General features: G+C 42.4%; 1 protein-coding gene across 1 annotated transcript in view; it reads right to left on the reverse strand.

Annotated features, from left to right (window-relative positions):
- Positions 1-18,220, reverse strand: part of LOC125458531 (heat shock 70 kDa protein 4-like) — a 72,416-nt gene that overhangs the window by 15,726 nt on the left and 38,470 nt on the right. Inside the window, exons 11-15 of the mRNA XM_048543885.2 lie at positions 18,021-18,154; positions 13,361-13,557; positions 12,506-12,607; positions 7,922-8,077; positions 5,107-5,232 (exon numbers count right to left, since the gene is read on the reverse strand). Of these exons, the coding sequence (XP_048399842.1) occupies positions 5,107-5,232; positions 7,922-8,077; positions 12,506-12,607; positions 13,361-13,557; positions 18,021-18,154 (715 nt within the window). The remainder of the gene's footprint in view (positions 1-5,106; positions 5,233-7,921; positions 8,078-12,505; positions 12,608-13,360; positions 13,558-18,020; positions 18,155-18,220) is intronic.

Here is an 18,220-nt window from a genome sequence, read left to right on the forward strand (position 1 = left end):
TTCTGAAGGGTCCTGACCCAAACATAAATTTTCATGCTCCACATATTATTTAAAATGGTGCAGGATTGCAGATCTTGGGTATTCGCAAACATTAAGTCACATATTAGTATGGAGGTAATTCAATAATTAAGAAGTGAAATTGTCATTTATTATAAGGGGAATGGAAAATGAAAGTGATGTTTTGCTACTATTGTACATGGCATTGGTGAGACCACATCTGGAGTACTGAACACAGTTTTGATCTCTAAGGAAATATGTTGCATTACTAGTTCAGAGAAGGTTCACTTAATTGATTCCTGGAATGGGAGGGTTATCTTACAGGAAAAGTTGGACAGGTTGCACACAATCCATGAGAATTAAGAATAAAAAGGCCATCTAACTGAAGCTGACCTGATCTTAGGGAAACTATTCAGAAAATGCTGGATAAACTCAATATGTCTGACAGCTTTTGCTGAGAGAGAAAAAAAATTAACATTAAGTTCAAATACTGAGATTTTGTGAGGATATGGAAGGATGTTTTCTCACAGCAGAAATTACAACTGGGACTTATTTCAAAATATCATGTCGGCCATTTAAGATGGATGCAAAAAGAATTTTTGTTCAGGGGCCTATGGAACTTTGGGAACTCTTTGCCAGAGAGCAGTGGAGCTAAGGTCATTGAAAACTTTCAACACAAAGATAGCTAGATTCTTGAACAATAGACTCGAAGGTTACGGCGGGTAACTCAGAATATGAAGTTATGGCAAGGATCAGATCAGCCATGATTTTTTTTTAAAACGGTGGAGCAGGCTCGAACGACCAAATGAACTATTCTTGCTCCAATTTTGTATGTTTACTGGTACAGATTCAGAAATCAAATTAAATAAAGTTGTGTTTTTTTAAAAAAGTGCCTTTTACTTGAAAGCATTTGCCTCCAAACCAGAAATGCGAGCAAATAAACCAACATTACAAAGGCTCTTGGACTTTTATTTGGTATGTCTACACAACCATACATAAAAATTATTGTGATGCTGATCAGACACTGTACAATGTGCTTAAGATGTTTCATGCACATTCTGCATTCAGCTGATATAACCCCTCAAATGGAGCCACCAGGAGAGGATTTAAGTGATTTAGCACGTGATTCTTTTCTCCATATCTTTTATGTTTGGCAAGCCTATACTTCATATTAGACTATATTTCAGGAATCTCTAGTCAAGAGAAGACGTGTAATCAACATGTTTAAAAAAGCTACCTGAATATTGACTCTTTCTAAAAAAGGAAAAAAAAAACCCTTTTTCCTCCCCCCTTAGAATTCAGAAATCAGTACAAACTGGCTTGCAGTGAACTAACTAGAAGCAGCCCATTGTCAAGTAGTATCAGAGATAATGGGAACTGCAGATGCTGGAGATTCCAAGATAATAAAATGAGAGGCTGGATGAACACAGCAGGCCAAGCAGCATCTCAGGAGCACAAAAGCTGACGTTTCGGGCCTAGACCCTTCATCAGAGAGGGGGATGGGGGGAGGGAACTGGAATAAATAGGGAGAGAGGGGGAGGCGGACCGAAGATGGAGAGTGAAGAAGATAGGTGGAGAGGGTGTAGGTGGGGAGGTAGGGAGGGGATAGGTCAGTCCAGGGAAGACGGACAGGTCAAGGAGGTGGGATGAGGTTAGTAGGTAGCTGGGGGTGCGGCTTGGGGTGGGAGGAAGGGATGGGTGAGAGGAAGAACCGGTTAGGGAGGCAGAGACAGGTTGGACTGGTTTTGGGATGCAGTGGGTGGGGGGGGAAGAGCTGGGCTGGTTGTGTAGTGCAGTGGGGGGAGGGGATGAACTGGGCTGGTTTAGGGATGCAGTGGGGGAAGGGGAGATTTTGAAACTGGTGAAGTCCACATTGATACCATATGGCTGCAGGGTTCCCAGGCGGAATATGAGTTGCTGTTCCTGCAACCTTCGGGTGGCATCATTGTGGCAGTGCAGGAGGCCCATGATGGACATGTCATCAAGAGAATGGGAGGGGGAGTGGAAATGGTTTGCGACTGGGAGGTGCAGTTGTTTGTTGCGAACTGAGCGGAGGTGTTCTGCAAAGCGGTCCCCAAGCCTCCGCTTGGTTTCCCCAATGTAGAGAAAGCCGCACCGGGTACAGTGGATGCAGTATACCACATTGGCAGATGTGCAGGTGAACCTCTGCTTAATGTGGAATGTCATCTTGGGGCCTGGGATGGGGGTGAGGGAGGAGGTGTGGGGACAAGTGTAGCATTTCCTGCGGTTGCAGGGGAAGGTGCCGGGTGTGGTGGGGTTGGAGGGCAGTGTGGAGCGAACAAGAGAGTCACGGAGAGAGTGGTCTCTCCGGAAAGCAGACAGGGGTGGGGATGGAAAAATGTCTTGGGTGGTGGGGTCGGATTGTAAATGGCGGAAGTGTCGGAGGATAATGCGTTGTATCCGGAGGTTGGTAGGGTGGTGTGTGAGAACGAGGGGGATCACCTCAGGGGACCTCCCACCCACAGCCTCCAACCTCATTGTTCCCCAACCCCGCACGGCCCGTTTCTATCTCCTTCCCAAAATCCACAAACCTGCCTGCCCTGGTCAACCCATCGTCTCAGCCTGCTCCTGCCCCACCGAACTCATCTCCACCCATCTGGACTCCATTTTCTCCCCTTTGGTCCAGGAACTCCCCACCTATGTCCGTGACACCACCCACGCCCTCCACCTCCTCCAGGACTTCCAATTCCCTGGCCCCCAACACCTCATATTCACCATGGACGTCCAGTCCCTGTACACCTGCATTCCGCATGGAGATGGCCTCAAGGCCCTCCGCTTCTTCCTGTCCCGCAGGCCCGACCAGGCCCCCTCCACCGACACTCTCATCCGCCTAGCGGAACTCGTCCTCACACTCAACAACTTCTCTTTTGACTCCTCCCACTTCCTACAGACTAAGGGGGTGGCCATGGGCACCCGCATGGGCCCCAGCTATGCCTGCCTCTTTGTAGGTTACGTGGAACAGTCCATCTTCCGCACCTACACAGGCCCCAAACCCCACCTCTTCCTCCGGTACATTGATGACTGTATCGGCGCCGCCTCTTGCTCCCCAGAGGAGCTCGAACAGTTCATCCACTTCACCAACACCTTCCACCCCAACTTTCAGTTCACCTGGGCCATCTCCAGCACATCCCTCACCTTCCTGGACCTCTCAGTCTCCATCTCAGGCAACCAGCTTGTAACTGATGTCCATTTCAAGCCCACCGACTCCCACAGCTACCTAGAATACACCTCCTCCCACCCACCCTCCTGCAAAAATTCCATCCCCTATTCCCAATTCCTCCGCCTCCGCCGCATCTGCTCCCACGATAAGACATTCCACTCCCGCACATCCCAGATGTCCAAGTTCTTTAAGGACCGCAACTTCCCCCCCACGGTGATTGAGAACGCCCTTGACCGCGTCTCCCGCATTTCCCGCGACACATCCCTCACACCCCGCCCCCGCCACAACCGCCCCAAGAGGATCCCCCTCGTTCTCACACACCACCCTACCAACCTCCGGATACAACGCATTATCCTCCGACACTTCCGCCATTTACAATCCGACCCCACCACCCAAGACATTTTTCCATCCCCACCCCTGTCTGCTTTCTGGAGAGACCACTCTCTCCGTGACTCCCTTGTTCGCTCCACACTGCCCTCCAACCCCACCACACCCGGCACCTTCCCCTGCAACCGCAGGAAATGCTACACTTGTCCCCACACCTCCTCCCTCACCCCCATCCCAGGCCCCAAGATGACATTCCACATTAAGCAGAGGTTCACCTGCACATCTGCCAATGTGGTATACTGCATCCACTGTACCCGGTGCGGCTTTCTCTACATTGGGGAAACCAAGCGGAGGCTTGGGGACCGCTTTGCAGAACACCTCCGCTCAGTTCGCAACAAACAACTGCACCTCCCAGTCGCAAACCATTTCCACTCCCCCTCCCATTCTCTTGATGACATGTCCATCATGGGCCTCCTGCACTGCCACAATGATGCCACCCGAAGGTTGCAGGAACAGCAACTCATATTCCGCCTGGGAACCCTGCAGCCATATGGTATCAATGTGGACTTCACCAGTTTCAAAATCTCCCCTTCCCCCACTGCATCCCTAAACCAGCCCAGTTCATCCCCTCCCCCCACTGCACTACACAACCAGCCCAGCTCTTCCCCCCCACCCACTGCATCCCAAAACCAGTCCAACCTGTCTCTGCCTCCCTAACCGGTTCTTCCTCTCACCCATCCCTTCCTCCCACCCCAAGCCGCACCCCCAGCTACCTACTAACCTCATCCCACCTCCTTGACCTGTCCGTCTTCCCTGGACTGACCTATCCCCTCCCTACCTCCCCACCCACACCTTCTCCACCTATCTTCTTTACTCTCCATCTTCGGTCCGCCTCCCCCTCTCTCCCTATTTATTCCAGTTCCCTCCCCCCATCCCCCTCTCTGATGAAGGGTCTAGGCCCGAAACGTCAGCTTTTGTGCTCCTGAGATGCTGCTTGGCCTGCTGTGTTCATCCAGCCTCACATTTTATTACCATTGTCAAGTAGGATTTGTTACAATAGAAACATAGAATGTGTTAGCATGATTCTGCCAGAGCTGTGAAACTCTCGCTGTTCACACCCAATTTAAATGGCTATGTCATTAAATCCTTAAAAAGACAAACACCTTAACCAAAAGAAAAAACACAGCACAATCAAGTTAAGCAGCAGTGGGACAAATTGCTAAATTTGGCTGCATTTAGATAATTCTTATGGATATTTTCTCCAGGTCATTTGGAAAATTTTCCCCTTAATTTTACCTCCAACATAGGAAGACAAAATGGCCGCGTGAAACTGCCTACATGTTTTTTTGCTGAAAAATTTCAGCACGTTGAAGGCCAATTTGGAACAGAGCAAAACAGGTGGGATAACCTTGGTAAATACTTGCTAATCATTTCTGTTATGTTGCTTATTATAACGTATTCTCATTATTGCCTGAAATCATCCTTGTCTCAGCTCCTTCCTGGAAGCCAAGGACAGCTAATTACATCTAGGTACTGTTTTAGAACCCTGCATTTGTATTCCTCACTTTGCAAATAAAGCAGGTACAGAATCAAACACTTACCTCTTCACTGACAAACTTTTCATAGATTCCACAGAGCTTGTCCCTACTTTCATACACATATTCCTCCAGGGCATTCTTTGCATCATTTCTTTCCTTTTCAAGTTTATCTTGCATAATCATTTTACCCTAAGTGGAAACATTAGTAATTAAAATATTACAATATTTCATAATTGCATGACACTTACAAAGTTAAAGACAAAAGTTACATCCCCAAGGCACTTCAGAAGGAGGCAAAGACAGAAAGAGGGGAGGGAGAAAGAGTACAGAGGAAAGTGGGCAAACTCTGTTGAGCTGATTTCTTATCCAATGAATGAGGATTGTCAAAAAACAAAATGAAAAAAAGTGTGTTGAATTCCTATAAATGTAACATTGTGAATTGGGTTTGTGCCAAACTGTAAATGTGAGTTATTATTGAAGGCCAGAACTATGGTTCATTGAAGAAACATGTACATTTACAGCAGCAAAGTATTGAGTCCTAGGGTGCGAGGCTAAAATGTGTTTATGGGAAATTTGGAAGGAACTACCTTTATGAAGTGAATGAATTTCACGCAAAGAGGAAAGTTTGTTAAATATAAAAGCATTCATCCTGACGAGTTGAAAATCCATAGAGTTATTAAAGCAGAAAACTTTGTGTGCTCAAGCCATAAAGTAAGGCAAGGTATTTTTACTTGTCAGTATAAATTTTGCCATTCTCCAAGAATCAGAAAGTTGTGTTTTTCAACTAGCAGAATTCCACAAAAACTATTCCATTTGCTTCTGTCCCATTCTACAAGTAGACTACCAGGCTTGCTCTTGTTACAAAGATGCAGGGCTGATGGTGAAAAATGTGGGTTAAATTACCTTTCTTTATTGTTACATCTAAATCTCTTTATAAAATGATAAACTTCCGACTTACAAAAGAGTTCAAAATGTGGAATAAGTTATTCTTAAATAATGAACAAATCAAATCAGAGACATATGATACAGCTTAATTTGTAAAAGAAAACAAAACAAAATTTTACTTTTCACAGAAATTAACATATACTTTTGACATACAAACATTTGTTGAAGCTTTAGAGCCTTAAGCAATAAGAATTAAAATATTCTTAAACTGTTGGGACATTACACTGCAACCTTTGCTGATTTTTTAAAAACTTGTTCCTGTATTATAGTGAGATATAATGCTGCAATGTGAATTTTCATTTGGGTTGTGAAGGTCAAGCAGTGGAAATATGAACTGTTTCTCCCAGAGATACTGCCAGATCTGCTGAGCATTTCTAATGATTTCTGTCTTATTTCAGATTGCCATCATCCATAATATTTTGTTTTTACATGGACGTTTATGACCACTGTTTTGTTAACCCTTTCAGTAAAAGGTTTGTGAAGTCACACCTCGGATCTCTTATTGAAAAGAGAAAGCTAAGTCCCTTTAAACTTTTCTATACAAGTATACCAAAGTGACAAGAGAATAAACGGCCTAATTCTTTTGTGCATCTCTCCAATTCTAAGTTCAGAAAGTGGTGATTTGCATTTTCTTAAAAAATTAATCCTATTACATTATTACTATTCATACTTTATATCTTTTCCGTAAGTTTTCTGTATCCCTTCAAAATCTTAGTATCCAAACAATTAGTAAGTTCCCTCATTCTCATTATCAAAATACATGAATCACTTGCATTGGCTACTTATATACTGAGTCTGCAACTTTATTAACCTCTTGAATTATGCTGCTTTCTTTTGTATTAACTATATCTTCCAGTTTGGTGCAGTCTGCAAATTTTGAAATTATGCTACCGATTCCCAAGCCCATTAAGTGGAATATACAAAATGCTCACGACATACTATGTCTTAGTATTTTAGATGGGTGTCCAGACGTATAAATGTTGCAAGAGTATCTGCCCCAACCACCGTCTCAAGCAGTACATTCCATCTTTCTATCACCTTCTGGGTGAAAGATATTTTCATCAGATCCCCTCCAAACCATTTATTTCTCAACTTAAATTTGCACCCTTAAGTCTGAGGTACATCTGTCTTGGTTTACCCTATTGATGCCTCTCAATTTCGAGTATTCAATCAGATCTCCCCTCAGCCTCCTCTGTTCCAGGGAAAACAAACATGACCTATCCAGCTTCTCCTCAACAGATTTTCAAAGGCAGTTACCCTTACTAAAAAAAAAGAATTTAATTAGACAGGCTCTCCTTCCAACAAATCCATGCTGATTACTCCCAATCAATCCTTGACTTTCCAAGTGTTGATTGATACTGTCCCTCAATTTTTCCAATAATTTTCCTCCTGCTGAATTAAGGCTAACTGACAATTGTCTGGCCTATCCCTGCTGTCTTGTTGACCAAAGGAACCACATTTGCTATCCACCAGTCATTTGGCACTTCACCAATGGCCAGTGAATTATTAAACATCCCCCACCAGGGCTGCAGCCTGCTCTTCCTTTGCGCCCCATCTTCCGCAACACCCCCCCCCGCCCCCTCCACCCCCCATAGCAGCCTTTGATGCATTTCACCAGTCTGGGGATTTATGTACCTTTGTGCCTGTGAAAACATCTCATACTTCCTCCTTGTTAAATTTAACATGCTCACAGAAACTCAACATCCCAAATGAAATCTTCAGCTACAATGCCTTTCTCTGTTTCAGATCTCACCCACGTCCTTTGCCTCCACACAGACTGACCCTTGGGTCTCTAATCGGCTCTATTTTCCTTGGTAAGAGCTTTAGCAGCATGTCTGTTACCAATAATCAAGTCTTGCACTATCAAGCAACTGTTAGATGAGTTATATTTTTAGCTCCTATATCATAACCTTTGCCCATGAGTATTTCCTACCTCCGTTTCAACAGATAGGTTCAGCAGCTGCTGATCCAACTGCCACTGCAGATTGCTCTCTATGGGTAGATCCACAGTCTTTGTTTTGACCTTTGCTTTTTTTGCCTGTGGAGGCTGATCTCTATTTTTATCTTCCTTGGAAGCAGTTTCGCCAGTCTAGAAGAAGAATCACAATTAAGCAGAATTTTGTGCTGATTGGATGAAAGAGTCTTTCATAACATTGTATTGAAGGAACTTGACAAACAAACATCAAGGAAAGGGGGTGGAATGGATGAAAAGGAGACAGGGGAAGGAGATTTAGGGCAGAAATGAACTTTCCTAACTCAAAAGGGTTGTGAATTTTAAAAATTCTGTATCCTATAACGGATGCTCCATTGAATATACTCAAGCTTGAAAATGGACACCCAGGGAATTGAGAGATATGAAGAGGGAATAGTAAAGTGAATTGTGAATGAAGATCAGCCATGAATGCATCAAATGGTGCAGCAGATCTGAGGAACCAATGGTCTGCTCCCTACTCCTATTTCACATGCTCAATTTTTTAAACATGCCTCCGGAGGAAGTAGTTAGTGGACTCAGCTACGTATACATTGTTCATTTCACGTTTCTGATCCATACATTAAATGTTTTGATATGGTCATCCAGAATATTAAAATGCCAACTTTTCCTGCCTGCTATAAATTCATTATTTGACATTTTTAATGTTTCCTACTGTAATTACACCCTGATCAATGAGGAGAACATAGTGGATAGGGAAGGGGAAAAGTGATAGATGCAAGTGTAGAGGTGGTGACCAGGGGGAAACAGACTTGGTGGTCTTGTTCATTGGTAATGGTGAAGGTGATGATCATTTGGGGTAGCTGGTAGGTTTTTGGTGGGTAGACAAATGACTGTTAAAGTCAATGTGTGCCCAAGGGATCCCCCCCCTCAAATAGGACTGGGTAATGCAGACAAGTTCTGAATGAGTTGTTAGCTTACAATTTTCACACCTGATATTCTCTCTCTGCATTAGATATGCAATTGATTTTGATGCTGTTGCATAGTTTATTTGGTTGTGTCTATCAAAACTAAGTGAAAGCTTCAAAGTGCTTTCGTAGTACATGTGTCAAATATGAACACGCACCCCAGACTCAAGCCTAGCAGAGATTTGTTTGGTAAGCAAATATTAGGCATTCTGGCAACATGAAACTCCAACTCAGGCATGACTGTTTTGACATGCATTGGTGAGCATTTGAATGCCGTTGTTTTGTTCTGCCATTGGATTTTCAGTATCTTCAGAATCATAAGGCAGCTCAAGTGAAAGTGGTCAAGCATCTTTGCAGGATGGTGGTACATAGCGCAAGTGTTGCATGTGTAGAGCAGATTGGGCAGGACTGTCAAGTTTGTTTCCAACGGGTTTTCAAAGTCTGTTCAAGAATTGTACTGTTAATTCGTGCACACATCTATGGGCAGTTCAGGAGAAAACGCCTGATAAGTGAACTTATCATCCGGTTGACGGATTCTAATCGTAGCCTGAAACCTTGCAGTCAAGAGGTGGCTTTACAGGAACAGGTGGTACAATACATCAGTTTTATTCATGCAGTTCCTAAGACCAGGGCGGTTGCATACATTGGAGAACATGCATTACAACTAGTGAATTGATCAGCAAACAGGAAAATCACAGCAGGTGTCATTGGACACCTTGGTAAAGCACTTTATCATCCAGCCCAAGCCATAAAAAGGTGGACAAGGAGAAAGATATGGATTTATAGAAGGTGGACAAGGAAGGAAAGCACTGTTGAGGGAAGTTGGTAATATACAGGAAGAAATGGTGCACAAATACCAAAAAATTAAGTAATTATTTTTGTATTTCACTTTTTTTGGTCTAAAGCCTCAATTTCCTTTGCTGCACATGACCTGTTCATTGCAATGCACTATATTCATTTACATATTATAGAAATGAATGTGTGAATAACTTGTGCAGTGCATTTCATTTGCTGCATGGTAGTGAACAGTTTAGAAGCAACAATGCCTAGAGGCCAAGGAAATTTATTTTTTCTCCATCTGTCATTTTTGCTTAGAACCAACTTATTTCACCAAAATCTTGTTTACCTGTCCCTAGTCTGAGACATGGGGTGAAATTTTGTTAACAATTGGGCAAGGTAACATCCTGCTGAATATCACCTTCCTTCATGTGCATCTGTTTTTTCCATGCTGCTCAACATGGAATAATGTTAAAAAGACAAAGCATGTATTCTGCATGAGGTACTTCAATGTTCCATCACCAAGAGTGGCTCAGAAGCACTGTTTTGATCAAACCAGCTGAATCCTGAAGGATGTTGTTAGCACACTGGATCTACAGCAGAAAGTGAAAGAACCAGAAAGGAAAAGCTCGATTCAATCACACTCTCACCAACCCACTGGTCACAATTACATCCAAAACTGTCTGACTTTGAACTATACTACGGGCATAAAAATGTAATTGCACTACTTATACATGACAACATCAAATTGGAAGTGTCATGACTTCTGAACATTTTCTCTTCCTTGCAGAATGATGTTATGATATGCCTACTTTGAAAAAAATTGCTTACAGAAATGCTGTCAAGAGCTGCAAAATTAATCGTCCTGCTGGGTTAGAGTGCAGGAAATGAGCAAACATGACAGGCTATGAATCAGTGACAATTTAAGTGACTGAAGTGTGTTTTGGGGAATGGTGGGGGTTGCAGGGGGCAGTGTTAGTGGTGGCTGGCCTGAGAGGTGCTCATTCCACACATCATATAAACGGTAATAGGTAAGCTGCAGAGCTAGGCTGAGAGGTGGCAAATGGAGTTTAATGCAGACAAGTGTGAGGTGATGCACTTTGGTAGGAGTAACCGGAAGGCAAAGTACAGGGCTAATGGTAAGATTCTTAGCAGTGTAGATGAGCAGAGAGATCTCGGTGTCCATGTACACAGATCCTTGAAAGTTGCCACCCAGGTTGACAGGGCTGTTAAGGCGGCATACAGTGTTTTAGCTTTTATTAATAGAGGGATCGAGTTCCGGAACCAAGAGGTTATGGTGAAGCTGTACAAAACTCTGGTGCGGCCGCACTTGGAGTATTGTGTACAGTTCCGGTCACTGCATTATAAGAAGGATGTGGAAGCTTCGCAAAGGGTGCAGAGGAGATTTATTAGGATGTTGCTTGGTATGGAGGGAAGGTCTTACGAGGAAAGGCTGAGGGACTTGAGGCTGTTTTCATTAGAGAGAAGAAGGTTGAGAGGTGACTTAATTGAAACATATAAAAATAACCAGAGGGTTAGACAGGGTGGATAGGGAGCGCCTTTTTCCTAGGATGGTGACGGCGAGCACGAGGGGGCATAGCTTTAAATTGAGGGGTGAAAGATATAGGACAGATGTCAGAGGTAGTTTCTTTACTCAGAGTAGTAAGGGAATGGAATGCTTTGCCTGCAACGGTAATAGATTCGCCAACTTTAGGTACATTTAAGTCATCATTGGACAAGCATATGGACGTACGTGGAATAGTGTAGGTTAGATGGGCTTGAGATCGGTATGACAAGTCGACACAACGTCGAGGGCCGAAGGGCCTGTACAGTGCTGTTATGTTCTAAAACACCATTTGTAGGAGTAGCTACTACACAGTCCTCGTAACGACAAAGCCTGTCTTCACATTGAGAACAGAAGTTGTGTAGCACCATCACCATGTAAAATAGGATCAATTCAAAAAGATTCAGTGCAGAACTGGACATCCATAAGGCTCTGTGGCTATAGACGGCAGTATTGCTGTCACAGTTCATCACAGTTTGCAACCTTATGGTCGACATATTACTCACTATTATCATTGAGCCATTGGATCAACTTTGCATACTGAGAGTAGGGGAGCAACATTAGGCATATCTGAAAGTGAGAAGCCAACTGGATGCAGCTAAAGACAAGACTAAAGGCACATCAAATAGCAGACATAGCACACTATTGAGTTAAGCAACCAGTGATCAATGTTCAACTATCTACCACCATCCACTAACAAGGAGGCTCCACAAACATCCCTATGATCTATCACTTTCAAACCACAATTCAGGAAAACACTGAAAGAGTCTCACTTGGCAGCTACATCATAGTTCAACACTATCCAGGACAAAGCAGCCCACGAGATTAGCATTTTTTTCCTCTCCATCCCACCAGCGTTAGTATTCCATGGTTGCATTGTGCACGATCTATAACAAGATGCATCGCAGTAACTCAAAGCTACTTTGGCAGATAGTGCCTGAGAATTAAATCCGCAAGCTCCCTAAATGACACTTCTTGATTTGGAAAATATCCGAATTCTCCTATCCGAAAGTGCTGTGGAATTACTTACATCACAGACTATAGTGGTTCAAGAAGGCTCACCATCACGTTCAATGTGGTAGAAATGGACATTCACTTGTTGTAAGTAGTTTCTTACATTGCAATTTTCAGGAAAATTCAAGCACAGAGTTCTCTCATCTTAATGAATGATGTGAAGAATCCACTGAGCCTTCAATAATTACTGGGATAATCCTTTAAAAATGTCAGTAAGTTTGGGGGGGGGGGGGGATCACAAAAGCTAAACCAAAAAAAAATTACCTCCATTTCATCAATTTCATTTTTCTGAGCCTCTGCTGATCCTGGTGGGAGATTACCATCACCATGAGCTGGTTCTTCCTGCTGGTCAATTTGCATCTTGCTCTGAAAAGGACAAAAGTTTGCAGCTCCACAACCCATCAATTCATAAACACCGTGATACTGACAAGTAAATTATTCTTTTAATAAAATAGATTGTAGGGGGCTAAGGAGCAATGGGATCAAGACACCAATCCATATACACGAACAACATACTACAATTCTTCATAGCTGAAAACAATTCAGAACTATGATCAACACAGGTGTCATTTTGATTTTTCTTCCCTGGTCATGGTCAATCATCCCTCAGCTCTTCTGTGAACGCAGAAATTACATATTTATAAGGTGCAGAAATGCAGAATTTCTTATATGGCTATTATAACCTCACTACATAAAAGATGAGTAGAGGGCTTAATAGTTAGCACATGACTAGGTGAAAACCAGTCGTCCTTTTAGTGCAATGTATCCATATTAATCCAGATAGAATTATGCAAACTTTTTTGTGCACTATAACAAGTAGAGATCAGGCACATTCTTCTAGGGGAAGAAGGGAAATCAAAGAATTAAACAATTACGGCCCAATGGACATAAACCGAGAAGTTGATTAGTCTATTCTTTGCAACCATGGATCTTCCTGCCACAATGTGGGAGACAGAGATTGTGGGGATTCAACAGATGATGTGATAAATAAGTTAGATATTAATTTAAGCTAACAAACTTGTGACTTAACACTATTGCTGAATTGGCACTTTCAGCTTTACTAGTGAGGCAATACAGCTGTCCAAACAAATATTGTTTATCAAACCAATGCAAGTTTACCTCCTCTTCTTTCAGATTAGCATGGGATTGTTGATCTGTTTCCATAGGAATATCATCAGTCTCTTCGCATTTCTGCACTTCCACCAACGAGGCACTGGACACGCTGAAGATACCATGAATGTTAACCCGCACTTTGACTTTCACTTTAGAACTGGACCCATCACTTTGAGGAACCACTTTCTGAATAGTAAAGTAGCCTAAACCAAAAAAAAATTACTAAAAACTGGCACATCAAAATGCTCCTTTTAAAATAAATGCTATATGCAAAGAGTTAATCGGTATTGTGAAAGGAAACAAACTTCGGGTCTGCCTTGGCTAGACTGTCTAGTTAGAATCACTCGTCTCTACTGAAAGCACTTAAATCCCTCAATCAGGTATTCACTTCTGCAATTCAATGTCTAGATGTAGAAAGGCATAACCAGGCATGGGATAGCAATGAGATCCATTGCTATATAAAGGTGGACTTAAAAATTCACTGCACAAATGGATGTCAGATTAGCATTTACTGTTCATCCTTTAATATCCTTAAAATGGTTCTAATGATGACTTTGCTTTGAATAGGCTTTTTGCTATGCTCCTTGAAAAGTAATTTACTTCAGGTTACTTCAATTAAGAATTAACCACATTTTTGCAGAATTTGAAATCACATAGTAGGACATACCTGGTCAGGACATCTGATTTCGTTCTATACAGCCATAAGATGTGGGAGGTAACAGCCAACTTTCAGGCCATTGACTTTTTTCTGCTTTTCAATGAAATTAGGGCTGTACTAATAACAAGTCCCCCATCCTGCCTTTTGTCCATAAACTCCGATTCCCTTAATAATTATAAATCTGTTTCTCTCAACCTGAATATACTCAATGACACAACCGTCTGCAGTAAAACATTCCACGAGTACAATTCCTCCTCATCTATCTTAAATAGGTTACACCTTGCTTGGAGATTAGGCCCTTTAATCCTCGGCGCTCTCAAAAGGGGAATGAACTTCACTGTACCTACACTGTAAAGTCCTCAAAGAATCTCACAGGTTTCAATAAGGTTGTGCCTCATTCTTCTAAACTCCATTACTACAAGCCCAGTCTAATCAATTTCTCTTAAGAAAATGCCACCATATGCCAACCTCAATCTGGTGTACCTTCAAAGGACGGAATTTATACAAGAACTTAAGGACCTCATCCAGTTCCTCTAACGAACACTTTGCATCAGTGTTCACAAGAAAGAGATCACCGTGGATGTCAAGTCTAGACAAGAATGTTGATATTCTAGGTCACATTAATTTTAAAAAGCAGTGGTGGTGTTAGGTGTTCTGAAAAAGAGGCAAACAAGTCACTGGGACCTGTCGGGATCCATCTCAGAATGCTGACAGAGGCAGGTGAAGAGATTGCTGGGACCTTGTATAAAATTTTGTATCCTTGTTAGTCACCGGAGGAGTCCGAGAGAACTGACAAATAGCCAACGTGTTCCTCTACGTAGGAGCAGTACCAGGGACAACCTGGAAATTGCAGGCTGGTGAACCTTGTGTCAGTGGTTGGGAAACTACTGGAGAAGATTTTTAGGTATAGGATTTACTCACTTGAAGAGGGTGTTTTTTCTGACTGAAGATCTGTGACCAGTGGTGTTCCGCAGGGATTAGTGTTGGGAACCCTTTTGTTTGCACATAACTTATTTGGCTGCATTGCTGACCATACATTTGGCAGGTGGTTTCAGGTGGAGGAAATGGACCTTCACCTTGAGATTGTTGGCACAACATTTTCGGTTTCATTTTCATACATGGTCTTGTTGCCAGGTGTCCCAAGAATCATGTCTCTTCATATAGGAGTTTCCTCCAAGTGGCTCTCTTCTAAACAAGGGCCACCCATATGTTGGCATCCATGTTGCATTTCTTGAGGAAGTCTTCGAAACATTTCCTTTCTGCCTTTGTTTCAGTGCCTTCCTTGAGTTGGATGAACACGATTTGTTTTGGAAGTTGGAACTCCAGAGGAGATGGTTTTGGATGATCACAGCCTGTGTAGTGCAGTTAGCTACTTCAAGAATGCTCATGTTATTATGCCTGCTTCCCAGCTGATACGGAGACTCCGTCTCAAATTGGGTCTTACGGTGGCTTCAATATGTGGAGAAAGTTTGAGGTATATAGAAGAGTCAGAAAATTTGACAGCCTCATAGACGAGAATTTTGGCATCAGCAGAGATGTCAAAGTTGCTCAAGAAGATGGTACCCGCAGATTCGATGCAAAGAGAGAGAAAAAGGTGGAGGTGATGACATATTCCTGTTTGAACCATGTCTCTAATGCAAAGGGTTTGTCATATTACCATCAGTAAGGACCGTTGCTGACATCTTGCTCAGTGATGACTTTCACTGGTTAGCTGGCCTTTGACAGGATCTACCTTAGTACTTACTGATTGAGTCAGAAGCCTAGGTTATATCAAGGCAGCCAGTCCTGAACAGTGATCCGAGCAGAAGATTTCACAACTGTGACAACAGATGAAAGTCACAGCAATGAATCTGAAATTAAAAGTCTAACCATGACCAAGAAACAACTATTGATTGTTGTGAACCACAGGTGATTTTCCAATGTCCTTTAGGGAATGAAACTGCCATCCTTACCTGGTCTGGCCTCATGATGGCAGATCCATGTGGCTGACTCTTAACTACCTTCTGGGTAATTAGGATAATAAACGGTGGCCTAGCCAGCAACACATACATCCCATGAATGAATAATGAAAAAAAGTGTGTCTTCACATGTACAACCCAGAAATGGAGTAACTAATATTCATGAACACATGAATAAGCAGTAAATTAACATACAGGAACTATTACAGTAAAGCACACCCAAAATATAATGTGCACCCAATAGTTTTATAAGCAGAAATGCATAACTACCCCTAGTCACTCACCCAAATTAACAGTTCATTTTGATCAGCATTCACTGAACCAGTCCAAGGTCTACTGAGCCAGTGTGGTTCCACAAATATACTGGCCCAAGCTGGACGTGCCTCAGGTGGGTGACCAGTCTATTTTGAACATGAGTCTCTTCACTCCCACCCTTCCCAAATAAACGTTGTGGTAGGTACAGCCCAATTTCTTCCCTGCTAGGACAGTGGCCTGCAGAGCTACCAATTCAGCCTAGTATATTATTCTCCAGGTTTTCTTTAAATCCCTTACCACACCAGCCTGCAAATCCTCCCCAAGATATCTAACTATTGCTAGTTCCAAAATCGGTTGTTCTTCAGCTTCTCACTCTATAAACTGCATTTGGCTATAAAATGCATTTCAGCCCTTAACTCATGTTAGATTTAACTCCATAAATTAACAGCACACACTTGAATCTTTCCACAGGGAAATGGCTGATAATTCTGAAATACAAAACAGAGAGGGGGGGGGGGTGTGGGTCTCAAACCAATCCCATTAGAATTGTGGGAGATATGGGCGAGGTACCTTACAGGAGGTGGTGAAACATCACCTTGAGGAGTTCTTCACAGATTCTCTTTAACCGAGTCTACAACTGTCCCCAGAAACTATGCTTATACAAAGTTCTAACATCTCCTAATGCAATCTATTTAAACTGCTTGTACTTTCATCTTAATTGCTTGGTAGTACAGAGCTTAAAACAATTCTTTTATTAAAAAAGGTACAAGTCAAAGCTTTTAGTTTTGCACTCATTGGACTGGAAACCAAGAAACCAAGCTTTGAACTGGAACACCTTGAGAAAAGGATACAAACTGCTGAACAATGTCTGGAATGGAGATGCAGCTAAATCTGTTAACAGTCTTAGTTACTGAATTAACCTCGAATGAGGCACGAGAACTCAAATTGGTTATGGAGTGGTATAGGGAATTACGACTGTCAGTCTCCATAACATACTACGAGAGAAGAGCAAATTGTGGACAAAATCCACTCCCTACAGGCAAGAACAAGGTTCCATGTTTGAATATGTGACTTCTAGCACATACAAATGAGGTGCACTGCAAGTCCAACTGTTTATGTTGAACTGGTTTCTAGCATAATTCTTAGTGTACTTTGGATTATTTAGTATAAGTTGCCCAATAGCAGAATTACATCTTGTGATGTATATTGTATTCTGAGTTTTGCAAGCAAAGATTGATTCAGCTTGGCAGTCATGCCATTTTGCTGTAAAGAGGCAAAAAGGCCACGTGGTTGTTGAGATATGCAGCCTACTCATCTGGCGTCACTAGTATTGAAATGCGTACACTAGATCACACATTCATGCGGCAGGTAAAACATCTTTTTGGCATGATAGCTACATTCCGCTCGTACAGTATGACATTCACGTGTTCACTGAAGTAACAGCATAAGCCATCTAACTTAACCTGTTAAAATTTGAGACAGCTTTCCTTTCGGGATTAATCAGAGATAGACTGATACCTTTCAGGGACAAAAATGTTGGCAATAGGCCCTTTCGCGAGTTTGTATGACATAAGAGTGAAAACTTGATCATGCAGCAAAGCCCAATCTCAGCATCAACATTTACACAAACTTTGCTGAAGTTCTATTCATGACATTTCAATAAGTTGATTTTTGGAGAAAGCTGTAGGAATGAGTGCAAGACAAAGTTTTCACCAAGCCTCTTTTTAGCAATGTTTACTTGCTCCTCACTAAAGAGTGCAATTAGAAAGAACATAAGCATTTAAATGTATCTCACCAATTTTGGGGTCAGGATAAGGCAATTCCTTGGGACAACTGTAGATTGCTTCAAGGTTGAAGGATTCTTTTCTATAGAAAGTGAGAACTTTGGAGAATGGTGCTGCATGATTCTTGGGAAAAACCTCACAATCACTGAAAAGAAAATTATAGATTATTTTTGACTTAACTTCAGTATAATGAAAACTAAATACACTAACT

The sequence above is a fragment of the Stegostoma tigrinum genome, chromosome 13 (assembly GCF_030684315.1).
Source record: "Stegostoma tigrinum isolate sSteTig4 chromosome 13, sSteTig4.hap1, whole genome shotgun sequence".
Taxonomy (NCBI): domain Eukaryota; kingdom Metazoa; phylum Chordata; class Chondrichthyes; order Orectolobiformes; family Stegostomatidae; genus Stegostoma; species Stegostoma tigrinum.